Genomic DNA, 24,702 nt, shown 5'->3' on the forward strand with positions numbered 1-24,702 from the left:
AACGATTTGGACGATTTTTTACTGCATTAAAATGAATGGAATCGTCCAAGTCTGGCTGCATCGTTACCTGACCATCGGGAACGCGCATCGTTCAAATCGTTCATCTGGCAGATCTGACATCTGGCATATATGATTTTTTAAATCGTTATCATTCAGTTCTGAAAAAAAATCTGACCGTGTGTATGCACCATTACATTCATACTTGACAACTCTCCCTCATTTTCAGCAAGACTCCCTGAAATAATAGCAATCTCCCTGGCTCCCTGAAGCAGGGCCGCAACTAGGGGGGGCTGAGGGGTCATGTGCACCGGGTGCCATCCTGCAGCGGCACCGGCCACACACTTTTCTGTGCCGGAGGTCTGCAGATAGAGACCTCCGGCAGTGGTGCGCGCCGGACATTGAAAAATCGCCGGAAGATCCCGCCCGCCCTCCTGCTGTCGGAAGGTAGGGTAAGCACTCAGGGGGGGGGGCGGAGAGGGAGTGAGAGGGGCGGCAGTGCTGCACTGGGCGCACTGCCGTCTAGCTACGGCGCTGCCTGAAGAGTCTACCAATCTCCCTGATTGCACCTTACCCCATTATGTAGCTGTTATATATAAAAATAACAGATATTTATATACATTCAAATGGGATAATTAGCATCATATGTCTGCATTGGTTATAAGGCACAATGGGGTAGATGTATTATAGCGGAACTTAACGTACCGCTATATCGCTTCCTGCTTCGCCGCTTTACCGAGGCAGGAAGCACTACCGATGAGATGTATAAACATCTCATCGGCTGGAGAGGGGGAGCGATAACTCCTAGTGCTGATGCGCTGTGTCTCAGTCCCGGCCGGCTCCACTGAGCATGTGCGGGACCTCGCAAGTATCGCGAGATCCCTGCGCACAGCCTGGAGCCAGCAGCCACCGCAGCAGGGACAGCGCTGTCCCTGCTGTGGGAATAGGGCAGAGCCAGGCTGTAGCTGTCGATAACAAAAGCTGCAGTGGGCCGATCAGTCAGACAAGCTAACCGTTCATACATGGCCCAGGCTATCGGCACTGCTATGTTGTAGATAGCAGCGCCATTAATGCTATGCGCCCCTGTAATTTACCACCAAACCCCCGATCATACATCGGGTAGAAGTGGTCAGTGCACATAACGTGCGCTGATACCGCTTCTGAGCTTCTTATATCTCCTCCGATGATCGCTATGGCTACATGCATTTTCTGAAAAGTATTAGTGTGCTTTACTTTTCATCAACAAGTAGATCTTTGGGGCTCATTTTCATTTGGATGTAAGTCAGTTTTATGACACGCCCCTCAGATGTAGCAGTACACGCCCAATTTATCGCCACGCTCATAGGTGTTGATTTCACAATCTCCCTGAAATGCTTTTTCAAAAGTAGGGCAGTATTCACATGTAAACAAGCCCAAAAGCAGTTAGTAAGATTTATTTGTTGATGAAAACACACTGATAGTTTTAGAAAATGCATGTAGCCATAGGGATCATTGTGCCTTTTAACCAATGCAGGGAAATTATACTAATTATCCCTATTGAATGTATATACCTCTGTTTTTTTTAATAAACCAGCTTCATATATGGGTAAGATACAATCAGGGAGATTGCTAGACTCTTCAGGGAGATTGCTACTATTTCATGGAGATTCCCTGACAATGAGGGAGAGTTGGCAAGTACGGCCTATGTTGCAATGGTCTAATCAATGAATGTGTGACAGTGCCATGGAGGAGCAGCAGCTGGCAGCTTCATACCTGTGAATGTACTGAGTGTGGTGCTGGATTATGGTTTTACAAGGAGCAGAATATGCTCATGTACTGTATGTGAAAGACGATGGTCTCTACCCTATAATAGTGTGGACTGATATCTGTAGGGTTTTTTCCGACAGCATGATGGAAAGGGAAGATATTTCATTATTGGGAGATGTTATAATGAGGAAGGCTGTTATATACAGAGCTTAGACAGGCTCATGTGGGGCACTTTTACAGGGTATTATAATTACGTCACGTTGAATGTAGTCCCAACCCCGCTTCACAATGTCAGGAATTGCGGCTTTATATAGTGGGGGTAGGTCCACAATGACTCAATCGTGGTGCCATACCCCTGTCACCTCCCACCTAACTGGCCCACATCCCCCACCTGGCGCCTCCCTCCCGGAAGGGACAGCCAGGATGTGGATAAGTATGCTGTTATTGGCTATGCAATATGAAGCTGGCACATTTATTTTTTTAAATCAATTTTAAATGGCAGTGGAGGTTAGTGTGTTAGTAGGAGGACCCATCATAAGCCACAATGATCCTTCTCATTTCCCCTCATCTCCCAAATTTTTTCAGCCGAGGTGTGAGAGAAACATAATAGCCCTGGAAAAATTTGCTGCAAGTGGCAGCCACAGGGAGAAATGAGAGGGGACACATTAGTACAAACATTTCCTACGTGGATGATGGAAGTGCAGCTTTAAGAGGACTACAGTAATTTTAACATTTAGGGGCCTATTTATGAAACTCACATAAACAGCTAAAATCTCCGCCTCTCGCTGCTTTTGGTAAATAGGATGGCATTATGCTTACCTGCAAGGCTGTCGACATTGTATTGCAAGTCCAGGTTCTTCCAATGCCCTTACCGGCTTGTGTATGCGCAGTTTGAAAAGAACCCAAATTGTTTACCTTTACCGAATAACCTCATTATTTAGTGCATGCTGCCAACCAGCTTTAGAGAAGTCCTTTGCATTTGTGAAAGACTGATCACCGGTGCATCGCTGGCCACAGAGGTCTACACCAGGACAGATGTCTTACATAAGTGCTGCCCCTCAGGGTGAATATGATATACAAAAATGCAGAAAAGTCTACAAATATATTGATACATTTTATTGTAAAATATGTACTAAATTGTACAGTAAATAAATATATTCCTTAGGGTCTGAAGTATTAAAGCACTTCAGACAAATCGGTTTATATATTGATACATACTAGCTATTGATCGTCAAAGTTAATGTAGAGCAGTAATGCCTACCAATGTACAGTAATATGGCTTGTTAATGCTCTTTTTATATTGTTAGTCTTTTCATAGAGGAAAATTTTTAGTTTGTTTTCTTTTTCCTCCATTTTATGCAGAAGTATAGTTATTACGCATCAGCAGGATTCACAATAAGTGTGTTATATGTAGAGAATCATTAGTGTATACTTTACGTTTGAGCTGAATAAATGCCTCTTCTAATAATGTTCTGTATTCGGTGATAAGGGGCCCACAGACATAATAAAGCGCATCAGTATCGATGTGTTCTCTGCTTGAGTTTTGACACCAGGAATCCCATTCCTGAGATATATATATATATATATATATATATATGTGTGTGTATGTATACAAAACATGCGCTCCTCCAGCACTCTGTTAACATAGGGCATATAGCCAAACTGGCTCTGGTGCCCTCCTCGTGGGGTAAATACCCCTACTTCATATATTCCACAAAGACAGACGTCACTCAAAGACTTGAAATCCACGAACCCTCACCAGACGGATTTATTAGTGCAAGTGCAGGTCAACGCTTCGGGGTCTTACACCCCTTCCTCAGGACAACCCCGAACCTGCACTTGCACTAATAAATCCCTCTGGTGAGGGTCCGTGGATTTAAAGTCTCTGAGTGCTGCCTGTCATTGTGGAATAAATATATATATATATATGGATTGGGGGGGCTTAAGGTGCGCCAACACAATTTGTTTATAATAGTTCCATAACGCCTTAGTTGTCCTGTTAAGTCTTTCAGTGTTCTTTTAGTTGTCGAAGTTGGAGGATAAGGTTCTTCTAATTGTTTCTACATTTCTACAATGAGACCCTCACACCACAGTTCACCCAAATATGCAATAATCAGTTTCTGTATACTTGATTCATAGTTATTTATTATAACAATTAAAAAGGTTAAAAATCTTACATAGCACATGCAGAGTGGCCTATATGGGCCAGATGTTAATAACTTGATGCCTCTCCTCTTCAGGGGTAAGAGCTCTTTAACAGCAAGTTAGCCCACTTTTGGTCACTTTTGCATTATCATCCTGGGTGATAATACAAATGTGACCAAAAGTGGGCTAACGCTGTTAAAGAGCTCTTACCCTTGAAGAGGAGGGGCATCAAGTTATTAACATCTGGCCCATATAGGCCACTCTGCATGTGCTAAGATTTTTAACCTTTTTAATTTTTATAATAAATAACTATGAATCAAGTATACAGAAACTGATTATTGCATATTTGGGTGAACTCTGGTGTGAGGGTCTCATTGTAGAAACAAAAAGAAGAACCTTATCCTCCAACTTCGACAACTAAAAGAACACTGAAAGACTCAACAGGACAACTAAGGCGTTATGGAACTATTATAAACAAATTGTGTTGGCGCACCTTAAGACCCCCCAATCCATAGAATTTTTTGTTCCTGACCTGACAAAGGACTTAACTTGGGGTAGCAGCCTATACTAATATATAGAATTAATTGAATTATTTTGTATAATTTTACTATATTTTGAGCGCATTGTAGGCATTGTGTTGTATTTCAAATATATATCTATCTATCTCTCTATCTATCTATATATATATATATATATATATATATATATAAATATATATATATATATATATATATATTCCAAAGTGTCCACACTCCAATATAGCAGGAATACAGGTGAGGTGCTCAATTTAAAGGCAGAAAACTGTCCATTTATATATAGAATAAATAATCGGCACTCACCAAATGTATAAAAAGGCTTGTTTATATATGCAAAAAAAGGTTTAGAATACCCATAACAGCAAGGTGCAAAAGTTCAGTCCAGTCGACGTTTCGATCTCAAACCAGGATCTTTATCAAGACTTACCTGAGTTGTTTCCACTCAGGTAAGGGCGCTTTATCTAAAGTGTGCAGCTCTTTCTGCATGTATTAATGGTAGTATTGCGTTTATGGTGGTATGGCTACCCAGCAGGCTGTGCGGCCGGGGGTGGCACTCTAAGTTAATTGTTGAGGGTATTTAGTCTGGCTAATGGTGATGGTGTATATCTTGCACTTGGTTGTTTTGCTATTGGGACCTGCTGCTGTATGGTTGCTGAGTCTTGATAAAGATCCTGGTTTGAGATCGAAACGTCGACTGGACTGAACTTTTGCACCTTGCTGTTATGGGTATTCTAAACCTTTTTTTGCATATATAAACAAGCCTTTTTATACATTTGGTGAGTGCCGATTATTTTTATATATATACATATAGATATATATATATATATATATATATATATATACACTGCTCAAAAAAATACAGGGAACACTTAAACAACACAATGTAACTCCAAGTCATTCACACTTCTGTGAAATCAAACTGTCCACTTAGGTAGCAACATTGATTGACAATCAATTTCACATGCTGTTGTGCAAATGGAATAGACAACAGGTGGAAATTATAGGCAATTAGCAAGACACCCCCAATAAAGGAGTGGTTCTGCAGGTGGTGACCACAGACCACTTCTCAGTTCCTATGCTTTTTGGCTTATGTTTTGGTCACATTTGAATACTGGCGGTGCTTTCACTCTAGTGGTAGCATGAGACGGAGTCTACAACCCACACAAGTGGCTCAGGTAGTGCAACTCATCCAGGATGGCACATCAATGGGAGCTGTGGCAAGAAGGTTTGCTGTGTCTGTCAGCGTAGTGTCCAGAGCATGGAGGCGCTACCAAGAGACAGGCCAGCACATCAGGAGACGTGGAGGAGGCCGTAGGAGGGCAACAACCCAGCAGCAGGAACGCTACCTCCGCCTTTGTGCAAGGAGGAACAGGAGGAGCACTGCCAGAGCCCTGCAAAATGACCTCCAGCAGGCCACAAATGTGCATGTGTCTGCTCAAACAGTCAGAAACAGACTCCATGAGGGTGGTATGAGGGTCCGACGTCCACAGGAGGGGGTTGTGCTTACAGCCCAACACCGTGCAGGACGTTTGGCATTTGCCAGAGAACACCAAGATTGGCAAATTCGCCACTGGCGCCCTGTGCTCTTCGCAGATGAAAGCAGGTTCACACTGAGCACATGTAACAGACGTGACAGAGTCTGGAGACGTCAAGGAGAACGTTCTGCTGCCTGCAACATCCTCCAGCATGACCGGTTTGGCAGTGGGTCAGTAATGGTGTGGGGTGGCATTTCTTTGGGGGGCCGCACAGCCCTCCATGTGCTCGGTAGAGGTAGCCTGACTGCCATTAGGTACCGAGATGAGATCCTCAGACCCCTTGTGAGACCATATGCTGGTGCGGTTGGCCCTGGGTTCCTCCTAATGCAAGACAATGCTAGACCTCATGTGGCTCGAGTGTGTGAGCAGTTCCTGCAAGACGAAGGCATTGATGCTATGGACTGGCCTGCCCGTTCCCCAGACCTGAATCCAACTGAGCACATCTGGGACGTCATGTCACGCTCCATCCACAAACGCCACGTTGCACCACAGACTGTCCAGGAGTTGGCCGATGCTTTAGTCCAGGTCTGGGAGGAGATCCCTCAGGAGTCCATCCGCCACCTCATCAGGAGCATGCCCAGGCGTTGTAGGGAGGTCATACAGGCACGTGGAGGCCACACACACTACTGAGCCTCAGTTTGACTTGTTTTAAGGACATTACATCAAAGTTGGAGCAGCCTGTAGTGTGTTTTTCCACTTTAATTTTGAGTGTGGCTCCAAAACCAGACCTCCATGGGTTAATAAATTTGATTTCCAATCATAATTTTTGTGTGATTTTGGTGTCAGCACATTCAACTATGTAAAGAACAAAGTATTTAATAAGAATATTACATTCATTCAGATCTAGGATGTGTTATTTTAGTATTCCCTTTATTTTTTTGAGCAGTGTATATATATATATATATATATATACATATATATATATATATATATATATATATATATAATATATATACTAAACCACCGCCAGCTGTAATTATATATGGTTATAATTACCTGAGGGTCTGGATGTCTGCTGATCAGAATGATGATTGCTCCAGGATGGCAGTGGCTTAATAGTGCATACACTTCATTCAATGACTTGTTGCTGACTGCATGCTCATTTATTTCCACAATCTCATCACCTTTTCTAAAGGTAAAACAAGAGACAAATACATTTGTTACAGAGGAAATGTGCTGTCAAATTTTATAGTCCACCTTTTATCTAACTTTAGGCTTGTGCTGGGAGCTCTTTCAGGTGCTTCATGTAAGTCTGAAAGCCTTAAGGGGCCCATACATCTGCAACGGATTGATGCAATTCCCCATCCTGACGTCATCAGGGATAGGGGATCGGGGGATATTCAATATGCTGAAAAATCTCGATTCCCCGATCCCGACCCGAAAATGGTCAGAATCTGTGAGTCGGGTCTTTTTAACAAGTTGAATTTTCCTGATCCAACAACAGATCACCGATCATTGATGTCCACAGATCGGCAGCATTGGTTGCTGATAGAGATGAGCGGTTCGGATTCTGTGGAATCCGAACTGCTCTGAACATAGGGGATCTGAGTCCACCCGATGCTGTTCGGGTGTTCCCCACCTGACACGGATCCCCCTTCGAGGCCGAACGTCAGGGCCCCACTAGTGTAGGGCAAAACGCTGTGATAGCGGTCTGCCCTACACAGAAACAAACACACAGCCGCCAGTGGCAGCTGTGTGTTTGTAATAGCAGCCAATGAGAGTCAGACAGACTCTCATTGGCTGCTGCGTCCCAGGAGGGAGCTCACTCATGATCTCCGCCTTCCGGCTCCACCCGCTGCGGGTGATGGGAGAGACGTCACGAGTGTAAGTTTTTTTTTTCTTCTGTGTAAGGCGGCGCTATTGGTGGCACAACTACTGGGGGCATACTACAAGGGGAACAACTACTGGGAGCACTTCTAATGGGGGCATACTACAAGGGGCATAACTAATGGGGGCACAACTACTGGGGGCACTTGTAATGGGGGCATACTACAAGGGTCACTTGTAATGGGGGCATACTACAAGGGGCACAACTACTGGGGGCACTTCTAATGGGGGCATACTACAAGGGGCACTTGTAATGGGGGTATACTACTGGGGACACTACTAGTGGAGGCATACTACTGGGGACACTACTAATGGGGGCATACTACTAGGGTCACAACTACTGGGGTCATACTACAAGGGGCACAACTAATAGGGGCACAACTACTGGGGGCACTTCTAATGGGGCATACTACTGGGGGCACAACTACTGGGATACTTGTAATGGGGCATACTACTAGGGGCACTTGTAATGGGGGCATACTACAAGGGGCACAACTACTGGGAGCACTTCTAATGGGGGCATACTACTGGGGGCACAACTACTGGGGGCACAACTACTGGGGCACTTCTAATGGGGGCTTACTACTAGGGGCACTTGTAATGGGGGCATACTACAAGGGGCACTTGTAATGGGGGCATACTACTGGGGACACTACTAGTGAAGGCATACTACTGGGGACACTATTAATGGGGGCATACTACTTAGGGCACAACTACTGGGAGCATACTACAAGGGGCACAGCTAATGGGGGCACAACTACTCGGGGCACTTGTAATAGGGGCATACTACAAGGGGCACAACTACTGGGAGTACTTGTAATGGGGGCATACTACAAGGGGCACTTGTAATGGGGGCATACTACTGGGGACACTACTAGTGGAGGCATTCTACTGGGGGCACTACTAATGGGGGCATACTACTAGAGTCACAACTACTGGGGTCATACTACAAGGGGCACAACTAATGGGGGCATACTGCAAGGGGCACAACTACTAGGGGCACAACTACTGGGGGCACTTGTAATGGGGCATACTACTAAGGGAACTTGTAATGGGGGCATACTACTGGGGGCACTACTAATGGGGGCATACTACTAGAGGCACTACTACTGGGGGCATACTACTATGGACACTACTACTGGGGGCACTACTACTGAGGGCATTGTGTAAGGGACACCACTTATGGGGGCATTGTGTAAGGGACACTATTGCTGTGGGCATTGTATAAGGGGCACTACTACTGTGAGCATTGTATAAGGTGCATTACTACTGTGGGCTTTGTGTATAAGGGTCACTACTGTGGGCATTGTGTAAAAGGGGCACTACTGTGTGTCATAACATAAATAAGAGACACTACTTTAGGGTGCAATGTGAATCAGGGGCACTATGTGCAGTGTAATGTGAATAAGATTGTGCACTGTGACTCCTTGGGCCGTAGCCCACTGTGTAAACAAGTACTGTGACTCTGCTGGCCATACCCCACTGGGTGGGTGGGAGGGCCCAAGGACCATTCCATCTTGCACTATCTTTCATTTCTGCCACTGCTGTGTGGCAATGTTTCATAGATGTGTTTTAAACTGTGATGTCTGTGCCGCTGCTCTGTCACTTGGTAACCAGTCAGCTCACTGCAACCTTTGGTCAATAATGGTGAAAACTATAATTTAAACTGTGAGGTCCTCTAAATTGACTGTAAATGATTGGAAATTAATGTTATTGAGGTTAATAACACTCTAGGAAGAAAAAAAAGACCAATTTATGTGATTTTAGCTTTTTTGTAAATTTTTGTAAAAAAATCCAAAGCCAGTCACCGCAGTTTGACAAATCCCAATCCAAAGCCGGACGACGAATTAGAACCAAATCCAAATCCGGCAAAAAAGGTCCGGCGCACATCCCTAGTTGCTGATCGGCAGATCGGGTTAGCATCTGCAGAATGGGGAGTCACGGCTCAAGTGTACGAGTCCCTTAAGAAAATTCCCCAGGCCTAGAACTAGATCTAGATGGGACGAGGTCAATAGTAGAGCAGTAAATCATTTGTGGTTTCAGGTCTCTATTTAGTAAACTAAAAAAAGGGCTATCTCCTGTATTTAAGCTGGAGAAATTCTAAAATATCACCTCTCTGTATTTAGTAAACTGAAAAGTGTGGAGAAATCACTGATTTCTCCACCTCTTATTTTTGTGTATATAATGAGGACTACACACAAACAATAGTTATACAGCTGAGAGAAGCTTTTCTCACAAGAAAAAGCAGTGGAGACAATTATTTTCCGGCTTTCTCCCAGAGTGCAGCACCTTCACCGGTCCCTTGGACCCATTTTGCACATGTGTGGGTAGGCACATGCGCACTGGTTTAAAAGTGCATGTTGCCATCTTTTGCAAAGGCAGGACATTTTTCTCTTTGCCAGGACAGTTCTGTAATGCATGGTCGGTCCAGTATGTTATGCACATTTTACTAAATAGAACCCATAGTGTAGTACTCTGTCCAATTATTCAGCTTGTCTGATTTATATCGGGCATTACGCTCATCATGTCCTTGTACAAAAAAACATACACTTGGCTGATGCAGACTTGATTTATATTAAATATGCATTTTCCATGCTGAGCATACTTCACAAGCATGTGCATGTATACACCTGTATGCAGATTTTGTTACATCTTACACTTGCGACTCCTTACATCTGGAGAGTTCTGGGGAGAAGGGGCAGGCAAATGACGAGCACAGTATAACATGTACAAAAGCTCATATGCGCCTTCCAGGAGCACTATCTCCCTGGGGTCATGGTGCAAATACATGCACTAACTGATGATGATAATCAGGACCAGTGCTAGAGTATTCAGTACCCGCCTGCAAGCTATACATTTGCGCCAACCTACAAATATGTTCTCTTGTCTCATATTTACCCCTTATTTACATGACAACACACAGTAGAGCCCCTTATACACATTACACTACACAGTAGTACTCCTTATACCCCTTATTCCCCTTATGCCAGTAGTGCCTGTTATACACATTATGCCAGACAGTAAAGCCTCTTATACACATTATTCCACACAGTAGTGCCCCTTATACACATTATGCCACACATTTATTTTATACACATTATGCCACACAGTGGTACCCCTTATACACATTATGCCACATAGTAGTACCCCTTATACATAATATTCCTCGCAGTAATACCGCATACACATTATGCCACAGTATGTCCACCATGTGAGTGATTACTGCAGACACCCTTCTTGGCAAACTGTCCACAAGTTCCTGGACAACAGCAGGCGGTGTGTATTACCATTCTGCCTTAAGTGCAGTGACCAACTGTGACACTGAAGAAGGTCGAGTCGGCCTAGAATACACTGGTCACTCCAATTCGTCCCAGAGTTTCTCAATGGGGTCAAGATATGGACTCTGAGCTGGCTAGTCCATCCGGGTTACCAAATTTTCTGTATACCAGTCCAGCATTGCCCTGGAAATATGACAGGGGACATTGTTGTCCTGATAAAAAAATTGTTGTTTCTGTACAACTACAAGTGCATGGGCCTCTTTACAAAGTGTTCTTGTTGATACCGCCACATTAGTGGCCATTTGGAACTTGTGTGCAATGGTATGCATTATATGCATTTCGCTTACGTAGAGGTGTCCAATCACTTTTGTCTACATAGTGTAAAATTGGAAAGGGATTGAAATACCTTAGTGGTGCCTAAACCTAACCTCCCCCCTAGTGCCTAACTCTAACCTCCCCCCCGAATGTGCCTAACCCTAACCCCCTCTTACCACTCCCTAAACCTAACCCGGGGGGGTGCTTAACCCTAATCCTCCCCCCTAGAGGTGCCTAACCCTAATCTCCCTCCCAAAATCTAACCCTGCTAGTCTCCCTAATCCTAACCCTCTCCCCTCCAGTGGCTAATGCTAAGGGTGCCCCGGATTTACCATAGTTCGGGCTGGCGTCCTCGGCGTTCCGCCATCGGGATTAACATGGGTATCGGTATTTCGACGATTATGTTAAATCCCTTGCTGGGATTGTGATATCGAGATTGAGACCGGCAGCCGGTCTCATAGCTACATCCCGTGTAAATTAGGTATGCAAAATGACAAGATTCTATAAGAATCAAATCATTTGGCCCTGCCCCCTTTTTAAATAAGCAATAATTGCGGCATTTTTACTGCCAGGGGGCAGGGCTTAATGACACTAACCATCTGGCCCCGCCCCCATCACTGTCCAACTGCTTCTCCTCTCCCGGCTTCTCCCGTGGAGGATTAAGAGAAAATAGGTAAGTGTGGATAGCTCATAAACTATGTAATTGCACTTGCCATAAGCACTGTCAGCTCTGTTTGCACTCAAGTCTCAAGATAGCACAAGTCATGCTTCAGATAACTAAAGCTGTGTGGACTATCACAGAGATAAGTGTTTGACTGTATTAGGAATAAGTATGACAGACAGGAAGAGGTGAACAGAAATCCGCGTTAAGTGGCTGTCGTGGGCTATATCGCTGAACGATCTCCCTTGAAATTCCCTGTGTGCTGGATGAACGATATTGTTCATCCACACACCAAAGATATCATCAACGACCAACGATCGTTCTCCCATATGGAAAATGAACTATATTGTTCCGTGTGTAAGCATGGACGATGGACGATATCATTAGTGTTGGTCGTTCACTGCATACACATGGAATGATATGAACGATATACTGTTGAACGTTATCGTTCATATCGTTCAAAGATATCATCTCGTGTGTATGCATCTTAAGTCCTTCGAGGCAAATTGAATTTGGACCTAAGGATTAGCTGAATCCTTACAAAGACATAGAGCACTATGAAAGTTTGCCTGAAATCCATTCATAAAACTCTGCACTCCTGTGGTGTATAAATCAATCAAAGAGTTCAGGTTTGTGGTGATCGGTGCACTTTAAAATGTTACTTTTGCACCCTTTACTGAGAAACAAATTATACTGTACCTAAGCCGGCCATCCATATGGGTCACAGAGCCTGGAGAAAGAGTATGTATAAATATTCCAGAAATGCCACCACAGTTTGGAACACTGCATAGCCCAATGCCCAGGCCAACACCTGATTCTGGAGAATAAAAGGACAAATAACATTGTAATACAGTGACCCATGTACAGTATATGGAATGTAGTTAGCAGATAAATCCCAACTGCTGAATCCCGTCTAAGGAGTTAAGATAGGCATTGAAATACCGATGCCTATCTTAATCCCAATGCTGGAACACAGAAGGACGGCTGCCCATACCAGGTAAGTCCGGGGCGTCCTTAGTGTTAGCCGCGAAGGGGGGGGGGGAGGGTTAGGTTTAGGTTGTACAGCGGGGTTAGCATTAAGTTTTGGGGGGGAAGAATTAGGGTTAGGCACCACTAGGGGGTTAGGGTTAAGGCCCCCATACACGGTAAGATTCAAAGTTGGTAAGATGAGTTGTACGATTGCCCTTGAAATTCTTCCCTTGAAATTCTTCATAAGATGTGGTGAAATGGTGTAAGATTGATCGTTACGATCATAGGATAAGATGCATAGAAGTGTATCACATCGGTTGGGATCTCTCTGCAAATCCATTTGATCTGCGATCCAACTAGATGACGGCGGGGACGCACATCGGGGTCGCAGAAGACTCAAAATACATCTATTTTCAAATGATTGGTCTGTCCAACCTGTTGAAACTGCCAAAATCATGTTAAAAATCATCCCGTGTATGGGCTCCTTTAGGCACGAAGGGGGGAAACTTAGGCTTAGGCACTAATGGGAAGGGTTAGGTGGAGAAGGGGGGAGGGTAAGTATACTTATCCGACCCCTGTTGGGATATCAACCATCGTGATGCCGCTGTCGGTATTGTGACAGGAGGCATCCCGACAGCCGGCATTACATACCCATTCCGTATGTCTGCATATACTTTACTAAGTGATTGTTTTTTTTTCTTTGTACAGGGAAAATATACCGTTCAGCATAGAGAGACTGGTCCACCTGTACAGGAGATAACATCTATCCATGTTGGATTTAAAGATAAATGTGTTTTTCTATGCCAGGGCCTGATTCCGATGTGGACGGCTGTGCAAAAGCGTCTAACTAATATGCTAATGCAGCAGGAGGTGTCTGTAGGAAATAGACACCTCCTGCATACATCTGCGTTCCAAATGCAGCATCCGTAGATGCTGCCTCGGATCACCAGCGCAGCCATCACTTGCGAGGCAAGGAAATCTGCATCCTATGATACAGAGCAAGGCCTCGGGACTCCCAGGAAATGGGAGTTACACACCCCTGTTTCCAGGAACGCAGCCCGATGCCGCCCCCTCTCCACCCTCAAACAGCCGCAGCCTGTCAATCAAGCAGATCATGGGGCACTGCAGCTGTAATCGCAGGACCCGTTCTGAGGATGCGCAGAACAGGTCCTTTGCATGCGCAGACACCTCACCATCGGATATGTACTGGGGGCCTGATTCAGAAATGTACATATCTGAATCAGGCCCCCAGTATACTAAGAAGATTTGGGGTCTATTTATCATTGTGGGATGGTGGTAACTACCATATACCACCATTATGCATTATTATGCTGGATGGTGAAAATCTCTTCTCCTGCAATTATTCACAGGCCAGCGGCGCACGCTGGGGGGGTTGCTGAGTACCCCAAAACTCCCTTGATAGGCGGCCACTGTGTTATTTTGCCCCACCCCATTCTGTAAAATGCTATGATTTGTGGTCAATGGGGAGGGGGTGGGGCCAATATGACGTGATTTCTTTAAAACAAGTAATTTTGTGCCCGTCCCCTCTCGATAGACCTGCAAATCACAGCATTTTGCCGCAAGGGGAGGGGCCTAATGACATGATGCCCGGTCCTGCCCAATCTACAGCCTGCAGATACTGCATGCCTGCATGGTAAGTTTTGTGTGTGTATATATATTACATATGTACAGTATATACATATATATTATGAGGGCTTGTCAGTGGAATATATATAAGGATGGAAATATCTCTGCCATTAACCCTTTAATAAATTGAATGAAGTCCTGCAAGAGCCATTCTCGTGAAAACTGCAGTCTCCTCTGGAGTTTTGCCTTGTAAATGTCAGTCTAATGACTACTGTACATCTCCTGTTGGACTAGTGAGTAGAATGACTGGCTAACAATGAATTATCATTTTATGGGCTCACAACTTTTTGATTGTAATGCAATCTTCATGTGTCTGTTATACACAGTCTTCCAAAAAGTTCTTAATAGTGTGCTTTGTACAGGCATGGGCAAAAGTTTTGAGAATGACACAGGTATTGGTTTTCACAAAGTTTGCTGCTTCAGTGTTTTTATACCTTTTTGTCAGATGTTACTATGGTATACTGAAGTAAAATTACAAGCATTTCATAAGTGTCAAAGGCTTTCATTGACAATTACATTAAGTTTATGCAAAGAGCCAATATTTGCAGTGTTGACCCTTCTTTTTCAAGACCTCTGCTATTCGCCCTGGCATGCTGTCAATCAACTTTTGGGCCACATACTGACTGATGGCCGCCAATTCTTGTCTAATCAATGCTTGGAGTTTGTCAGTATTTGTGGGTTTTTGTTTGTCCATCCGCCTCTTGAGGATTGACCACAAGTTCTCAATGGGATTAAGGTCTGGGGAGATTCCTGGCCATGCACCCAAAATTTGGATGTTTTGTTCCCCGAGCCACTTAGTTATCACTTTTGCCTTATGGCAAAGTGCTTCATCATCCTGGAAAAGTCATTGTTCATCACCAAACTGTACAGTACTTGAATGGTTGGAAGAAGTTGCTCTTGGAGGACCATTTTGGTACCATTCTTTATTCATGTGTTCTTAGGCAAAATTGTGAGTGAGGCCACTCCCTTGACTGAAAAGCAACCCCACACATGAATGGTCTCAGGATGCTTTACTGTTGGCATGTACTTCTCCGGACAAGCATTATTCCTGATGCCCCAAACAATCTGAAAGGGGATTCATCAGAGAAAATAACTTTACCCCAGTCCTCAGCAGTCCAATCCATGTACCTTTTGCAGAATATCAGTCTGTCCCTGATGTTTTTCCTGGAGAGAAGTGGCTTCTTTGCTCCCCTTCTTGACACCAGGCCATCCTCCAAAAGTCTTCGCTTCACTGTGCGTAAAGATGCACTCATACCTGCTTGCTGCCATTCCTGAGCAAGCTCTGCACTGGTGGTGCCCCGATCCAGCAGCTGAATCAACTTTAGGAGATGGTCCTGGCGCTGGACGTTCCTGGATGGTCCTGGACGTTCTTGGGCGCTCTGAAGCCTTCTTCACAACTATTGAAGCACTCTCCTTGAAGTTCTTGATGATCCGATAAATGGTTGATTAGGTGCAATTTTACTAACAGCAATATCCGTGCCTGTGAAGCACTTTTTGTGCAAAGCAATGATGACTGCACGTGTTTCCTTGCAGGTAACCAAGGTTGACAGAGGAAGAACAATGATTTCAAGCTCCACCCTCTTTTTAAAGCTTCCAGTCTGTTATTCTAACTTAATCAGCATGACAGAGTGATCTCCAGCCATATCCTTGTTAACACTCTCACCTGTGTTAACGAGAAAATCACTGACATGATGCCAGCTGGTCCTTTTGTGGCAGGGCTGAATGCAGTTGAAATGTTGTTTTTGGGATTAAGTTCATTGTCATGGCAAAGAGGGACTTTGCAATTAATTGCAAAACATCTGATCACTCTTCATGACATTTTGGAGTATATGTAAATTGCCATCATGAAAATTGAAGCAGCAGACTTGTGAAAACCAATACTTGTGTCATTCTCAAAACCTCTGGCCATGGCTGTACTGTATATCTTTGTATATAGTGATAATCTGAATGTACCTGCAGATATGGAGATATATGAAGTGTATTATATTTGTAACTTATTCTGCTCACATTTCTACATGTGTGTGTGATAATTTGTTACTGCTGCATATAGTACATACATACTGTACACGATTATGTATTTTTTTAATTATAAGTGAATTATTAGTCTATTATTACCTTTTTGTAAAGACACTTCCATAAGGACCCTGTCATTGGGGTTAGAGCTCCCTGGTTGCAGTGGACTGTGCTCTCTAACGGTGCAGGTGCTGGAGCTTTTTGAGCGGACCATTTGGGAGTTGCAGGCTTTGATATCTGGGGCGCTGAGTCCTGTCCGTACTGTAAGTGTAATGACTCCTTTCTTCACTTGCTGAGGGATACACGCAACAGGGTGTTATATACAGTACAGTATATGTACCACATATACAGTATAAGGGCACTATAGTGTCTTACATCAGTCTAAGTAAAAATATATTGGCTGCCACTTTAAAATAAGGAATGATCAGTGTTACATTGTTGCACTCATAAAATGAATCTCAAAAGTTAGCATTAGTAACATATTTCCATGAATAGTCAGAAGGTTTGCTCATTGGAACAGGATAGTAAATTAATATGAATAAAAGGGATTGTGGAGATTCGATCTAAAGCCTTATGCACACCGTGGACCCACTTAAAAACTCACCAAACTTTAAAAAGGCAGATAATATATTTGTATCGTATCTAATTAATGAAACACTGACTGCCTCCAATGTATGTAGGTGGAGGTATACTCTAAAGGGGCCGATCCATTAGAAGACTTTTTTTGTCAAAGACCAACAAAAAGTCTTTCATGCAAAAAATCTTTCACAAACATGACTTTGTGAACGATATATTTAAACTTTAAAGACCAAGGACCAAGGATTGTCGCTGAAGAGACAAGGGAGTGGAAATTTTTAATGAATGGAGTGAATATTCATAAAGAAAAGTAGTTTGCCATTCGCCGTTGGTCGTTCACTGCATATCCACTGAATGACTTTTCTAAAGTCATTCAGCAATATGCAGAAATTGACCAGCGTGTTTGAACGGCAAAAGACTTCTTTTGTCGTTCGCGGGAGTGCGCGGCGCAGGATGTTTGCAGCCTATCCATTAGACGACTTTTTGAACGATCCGACCAAAACCAGGAGGTTTTGGTCGGATCGTTCTAAAAATCGTGTAATGGATAGGCTCCTTAACACTTGGGGGTATATTCACTAAAGTGAGAGTATTTAGAAGTGGAAATGTTGCCCATAGCAACCAATCAGATTCTACTTAACATTTAACTAGCACTTTCTAGAAGATAATAGCTAGAATCTGATTGGTTGCTATGGGCAACATCTCCACTTCTAAAAATTCTCACTTTAGAAAATATACCCCTTGTAGTCAGTTGAGTACATCGCCTGTTTATATTATTCTATACACTGTTCATGACCAAGCAAATTAAAATTACTGTACAGTATGTAAAAAAAATATCCTGGTGGGAAAATTGCCTTTTTTGTTTATATTATTTCAATGCCACAGTACAGTATAAATATTGGGGGCTTCATTTAGAGCAAAGCCTGTTTCAGTTGCAGAGGAATCTAAACGGGTATTGTGTACACATAAAGATGCTCAGTATCTGTGTGCTACAGTACATGCTAAAGCAAGCTAACTGTATACAAGAAAAAATAATATGTTTTCATTTGCAACCCTTGCATCGCAACATGGTTTGTTCAGGTAAAAATGTGCACTTTTAGCTAGATTTGCTCCTAACTGTAAAGCTGCATACACACACAACGATTTAGTAAATGAACGATTTTAGTAAATGATTTTCGTTCATTTTTTCAAGGGAAAAATTAATGAAAATCGTTTACTAAAATCGTTCATTAACTAAATGTAATGAACGATTTTTTTGAACTACAAACGATTTTTGTATATTCCCTTACTGAAAATCGTTGATTTGGTCAGTCTGACTGTACTACAAACTACAAACGTGAACGCACATGAACGATAATCGTTCATCATTTTAACTCAGAAAGTGAACTATTTTTTCAATGATTGAACAATAAATGATACCGTTAACAATAATCGTTAAAAAAATCGTTGTGTGGGTATCAGGACCGGTTCTAGACATTGTGGAGCTCAGGGCGAAAGTTCACAGTTGCGCCCCCCCCCCCCCAAAAAAAAACAAAAAAAACCAACATTTTGTAGATGACGTTCCTCTGCACGCGCTGAAAGCACACGCGCTTCCGGAGAGGGGTCGTGTCCTTGCGGAACACCCCAGATTCATCAAGCTGTGGGGCGTGCCCAGCACTTATGAAGCTTCCCCCAAGCTCTCCCCTCGTGGCAAATAATTGCCATGTGCAGTAATGCACCTTACACAGTAATGCCCTTTATAAATACATTATGCCACATGCAGTAATGCCCTTTATAAACACATTATGCCACACGCAGTAATGCCCTGTATAACACATTATGCCACACGCAGTAATGCCCTGTATAGCACATTATGCCACACACAGTAATGACCTTTATAACACATTATGCCACACGCAGTAATCCCTGTATAACACATTATGCCACACGCAGTAATGCCCTGTATAACACATTATGCCACATGCAGTAATGGCTTTTATAACACATTATGCCACCTGCAGTAATGCCCTGTATAACACATTATGCCACATGCAGTAATTCCCTTTATAATACAGTATCCCTAATTCAAATTACGCCACACATTAGTCCCTTATTCAAGTTATGACACACATTGGTGCCCCTTTTACGCAATGCCAAAATTAGTGCCCCTTATACACAAGGCCCACAGTACTGGGTAGTAGTGCCCCTAATACAATGCCCACAGTAGTAGTGCCCCCTATAGTAGTGTCCACATTAGTAGTGCCCCAGTAATAATGCCCCCTATAGTAGTGCCCACAGTAGGAATGCCCCCTATAGTAGTGCTCAAAGTTGGAATGCCCCCATTAGTGCCCCCTGTAGTAGTGCACCCAGTAGGAATGCCCCCTTATAGACATGTCCCCAGTAGTAATGCCCCCTTATAGACATGCCCCCAGTAGTAATGCCCCTTATAGACATGCCCCCAGTAGTAATGCCCCCTTATAGACATGCCCCCAGTAGTAATGCCCCTGTATAGACATGCTCCCAGTAGTAATGCCCCCTATAGACATGCCCCCAGTAGTAATGCCCCTTACAGACATGCCCCCAGTAGAGTAATGCCCCTTATAGACATGCCCCCAGTAGTAATGCCCCCTTATCTTATAGACATGCCCCAGTAGTAATGCCCCTTATAGACATGCTCCCAGTAGTAATGCCCCCCTATAGACATGTCCCCAGTAGTAATGCCCCCTTATAGACATGCCCCTAGTAGTAATGCTCCCTTATAGACATGCCCCTAGTAGTAATGCCCCCTAATAGACATGCCCTCAGTAGTAATGCCCCCATGCTTCCCTTCTGAAAAATAAAAAATACAAACACAATACATGACGTCCCTCCCATAGTGCTCTATGCGGGAGCTGGAGCTCTGGAGTGAACTTCGGCTGCCTTTGCAGGGAGGGAGCCGGGTGCCCGGGGGGGACCGGCGCTGGTTTTTTTTTTTTTACCTTCTGTGGACTCAGTGGCGCCCTCTAGGGGCCGGCGCCCCGGGCGACTGCCCTGTTAGCCCACTCCTAGAACCGCCACTGGTGTGTATGCACCTTTAGGAGACAGATCCAATTAGCCACAGTGTTTACTGCACAGATTTAATGCCCAGAGCTATTCAATTATTATGCATTTTTTCCTTGCAGTAAACCTACGGCTTTTGAATGAATTGACCAGAATCTATTAATTGCCCCGCGCTTTAAGCCCCAGAGGGTGCAGTTAACCTAGATTTTTTTTCCCACAGCTCCTGAGGAAAAATAGGTGTTAAGTGCACCCTCTGGGGCTTAACACGAGGGGTATCAGCATTCTCCCAGAAGTTGCGGGAGGCTCCTGAATTTTTGGGTAGCACTGCACATCCCCGGAATAGTGTCCGAATCTCCCACATCCCACCCACTTCCTATTGAAGTGGGCAGGATAGAGAGATAATTGCTGGAGATCTCAGTCGCCCAATTTGTGGCAGTTTACCGTGATGGGGCGGGGCCTAGTGACATAGGAGCCAGGCCCTGCCCCCTGAAGTGGCCAGCTGTGCCTCTTCTACGAGCTTCTTCCAGAGAGTGAAGGGGTGTAACTGGATTGTAATATGGATATTGTTCACTTAGGGTGTGTAGAACTGTAGTTGTGCGTAAATGTAATTATTCCTGTTTTCAGATGATCTTTTGTACCTAGTATTGGGCTGTTGCAACTGCGTAGTGATTATGATGAGGGGCATCAAACCAAATGCATGGATATGTGTGTACAACTCTATATACGGGGGAATGTATTCATTTAGCTCTGTGCACGCAATACAGGAACAATTACAGTTGACTTGCATTCTACTCTGCATCGGCCCCTTACAGCATTGCAGGCAGCTGGTAAAATTAATAAAAAGTGCTATTTCCATAATTACATCTAAAATAATAATAAAAAATAATAACATAACCTATCAAACGAAACTTGTAGGTCACTAAGAAGATATTATATAGCAAACAGCTTTATCCTTTTATTTCCATATGATTTTCTGCTGGCTGAGGTAGTTTTGCGATGCTCGGAGTGTTTGCACATTGTACCTTTCAATAATATTGGCAGTATATCATTGTGACAATATCATTAGTAGGGGCCTCAACATGTAAGTAGCCCTGGGCCCCCCCACAAACCTTAACCCGGCCCTGGTCCGCACAGTATTTATTCACTGCTTTGGGAGGCTCTAAGCACAGTTTAAGTACTGTCCCGGAAAGGTTTTGTAAGCATACTTTACTTATCTGTGTTCTTGCCTAACTCATCACATGCAGTATTTCTTATTATGCTGACGACAATCGTCTCATGTAATTAATGCATTCTATCTGTAGGCTCTAAAGGATTTGTTATCTCGGGGTTGGGATGAAATCCCAGCTGTCGGGATGCCGCTGGTCAGAATACAGACAGCAGCATCCCGACAGCCAGAATCCTGACACCCCTAGGAACGCACGGTAAGTGTTTTCCTGACCCCTACCCTAACCCCTACCCTAACCCTCCCTCCCTCCCCGGTGCCTAACCCTAACCTCCCCGCACCCTAAACCTAACACCCCCTCTCTGGTGCCTAAACCTAACCTCCCCCTCCCTGCACCCTAAACCTAACACCCCCTCCCCGGTGCCTAACCCTAACCCTCCCCCTAGTGCCTAACCCTAACCCCGCACCCTAACCCTAATCTCCCCCTAACACCCTGATACTTACCTTCGGGATGCTGACGGTCAGGATACTGGTGCCGGGATCCCGACCTGTCGGGATTTCGGCGCCAGTATTTGGACCGCCGGCATACCGCTCGCCGGGATGCTGACTGCATCCCACTGACAGTTTATCTTAGAGAGTGACTTTTTTCCCTTCTTAAATAAAAATTAACAGAATAAATGCAAATAGTTAATAGTTAATATTAGGTATAATTGATAGTTAGCAATCAAGTGTTTGATATATGAAATCACATTGTGATCTAGTTTGGTATTATTTTTTTACTGTATTTTTTATTAATAAATTGTTTTTAAATATTACAGAAATAGCATTCTTTATTAATTGTATTAGCTGACTGCAGTGCATTTTGAGCCAGTGTCTACATAGTTTTGCCATGGGGGATTTATTTATTCTAGTATTTCTAAATGTTCAAGAATATTATAAGGAGTCCAATATTACTTAAAAATAACATATTGTATAAATTCAAGCGATTGGGCATGATTTTATCAGCTGGGAGAAACAATAGCAACAGGTGGCACATAATCCGACTGGAACATCATGTAACTGCCACACATCCAATCGCTATTCTGCATGGAATTCACAGATTTGACTTAGGGCCTGATTTAGAGTTGTATGCTATTTGTATTGTCGCTGCGTTTTTGTATGCAGCGGTGATGCACAATTATACTAATGCCGCAGGAGGTGTCTTGTGCCGGCTTCTGTGATCCACTGCTGCGTCCATTGGATCCCGTATATGTCAACATCAGCCATCTAAGTAGCCCTCAAGTTAATGAGGATTCCTTTGAAATTCACGCTTCCTGGGCCATTGAAGCTCTGTCAGAAGACATAGAAACCAGCCTCAGCACACTTAAAAAAATAGGTGGCTACATGACTCCGTTTTCAAAAATGCTCCTCCCTGCCGCCCCTTCCCCGTCTCCAAACGGCCGCAGCATGTCAATCATGCTGCGGCTTAGGGGGCACTGCGACCGTCGTCACAGACACAAATTGGCATATGCACAGTACAGATCTTGTGCATGCACCAATCGGCAACCATTGGAGTTGTACACCAACCATTGGGTTGGCGTATAACTCTGAATCAGGCCCTACGTCCATCTAGCTACACCCATCATAAGGAGCACAAATTGTCCTCTCCCGCAATCTGTTATTTAGTGCTGTCTGTTTATCTGTACAAATAGGTGCAGAACTGCACAGATAGCGGCATGATGTAAATAAAAGCAGGAATAATCGATTTATGTTCTGTATATACAGGACCACTGCGGAGTCAGCTTTGCGGATGCACATACTCTGCAGCCAAGCACATGCATCTGTGGCAATGCTGAGCCATATGCAACACAAACTGGGTGGTAGTGGGCAATGAAAGCAATACAGTATGTATAGGGGTAGTGCAGTTGTATAAATGCGTATGAGTCTGCATACAGGCAAACATGCACATTCCCATGCACACAATGCAGGTCTAAGTAAGGCTAAATTGGGTTCTCTTCATCAGCTCTTATGTGTGCACTTGAAGTCTCCTCTGCATTCTTCCTCATTGCTATTGACACCCTCTGTTATAGTGTAGACCTACATTCCTAGAGCCTAGAGGAAAATCATGAGCAGCATATAATGACAATACTCACCTTAAATTTTTGTAAAGCATCATTATGTGTTAGACCATGCATTGACTCTCCATTCAGTTCCACAATTTCATCCCCTGTAATAAAACACTTTGGAAAGTTAATTATATGCCCCATTAGAAGATCTAAGAGGGCGAGATGAAAAGATCTGAGATGTATGAAGGGATCATGTTGTTGTTATCTTTTTAGGTAAGGTCGAGTCATTTGAATGTAGCAGCGAGACAGGAAGAGTATCCAATGTTTTATATTTGTGACAATAAGAAAAACTAGGAGGTGCAGTATGCACAGAGCCAAGCTAAGGTCCAGCTAGCTCTAACTGACGTCCACATGTCACCATCTAGAGGTCCTGTCTAGTTTCCAATTCATTGCCTGAATACCAGAGTGATCACGAGAAAAACTCTGTAGTAATGTCATGGGCGTGTAACCAAAGTTGGATCCTATTCTGCATCGTGTATGCACAGTGCACACCAAGGGCCCGATTCAGAGATGGACGGTATTGCACACATCCTCAAGGAAGCAGCTGTGCAATACTGTTCAACACAAATGCAAATGCAGCAGGAGGTGTGTGTATGAAAATGACATTTCCTTGCTGTATCTGCGATCCGAATGCAGCTTCTGTAGATGCTGCCTCGGATCACCGTCGCGACCATCCATCACAATGGTTGCTTCTTTGGCCAGGCTACATAAGCTGAGACTCACTCAGCCTGGCTGGTTCTTGGCAGCTTGCAAGGCCAGAAAATATGCATCCACTGACTCAGACCCTGGCCTCGTCACTCCTGGAAAATGGAGGAGACACGTCCCCATTTCAGGGAACGCTGGCCAGGAACACCCCCACTCTGCTCCCAAATGCCACATGACTTCATATGACTTTAGCCTACTGATTCCTACATGTCCATCTGCAACCGTTACTAAATACTGTCCATTGGTTCATCTTTTTACCTTCCCTTCCCTGTGACTTACCTCTGCTTGCCCATCAAGAGTTACCAAACCTCGCCCCTTGTCCGCATCCTAACCTAGTTCTGTTGGTTTATTGCTCTATGTTGTTCCTAAGATATGTCATCTTACATTTACTACCGTATACTAATGTTACTCTGTATATTTCCTGTACAGCACTGAAGAAACCATTTGACGCCTTAAAAATAACAGCTAAT

General features: G+C 43.9%; 1 protein-coding gene across 5 annotated transcripts in view; it reads right to left on the reverse strand.

Annotated features, from left to right (window-relative positions):
* The window catches only part of IL16 (interleukin 16), a 154,399-nt gene that overhangs the window by 36,972 nt on the left and 92,725 nt on the right, over positions 1-24,702 (reverse strand). For all 5 annotated transcript variants that reach the window (XM_088472854.1, XM_088472853.1, XM_088472855.1 and 2 more), the window contains 4 exons: positions 23,555-23,628; positions 16,772-16,961; positions 12,740-12,857; positions 6,956-7,088 (listed from right to left, as the gene is read on the reverse strand). In XM_088472854.1, the coding sequence (XP_088328980.1) occupies positions 6,956-7,088; positions 12,740-12,857; positions 16,772-16,961; positions 23,555-23,628 (515 nt within the window). The remainder of the gene's footprint in view (positions 1-6,955; positions 7,089-12,739; positions 12,858-16,771; positions 16,962-23,554; positions 23,629-24,702) is intronic.

This window comes from Taudactylus pleione, unplaced genomic scaffold (assembly GCF_031769625.1).
Source record: "Taudactylus pleione unplaced genomic scaffold, aTauple2 ptg000129l, whole genome shotgun sequence".
Taxonomy (NCBI): Eukaryota; Metazoa; Chordata; class Amphibia; order Anura; family Myobatrachidae; genus Taudactylus; species Taudactylus pleione.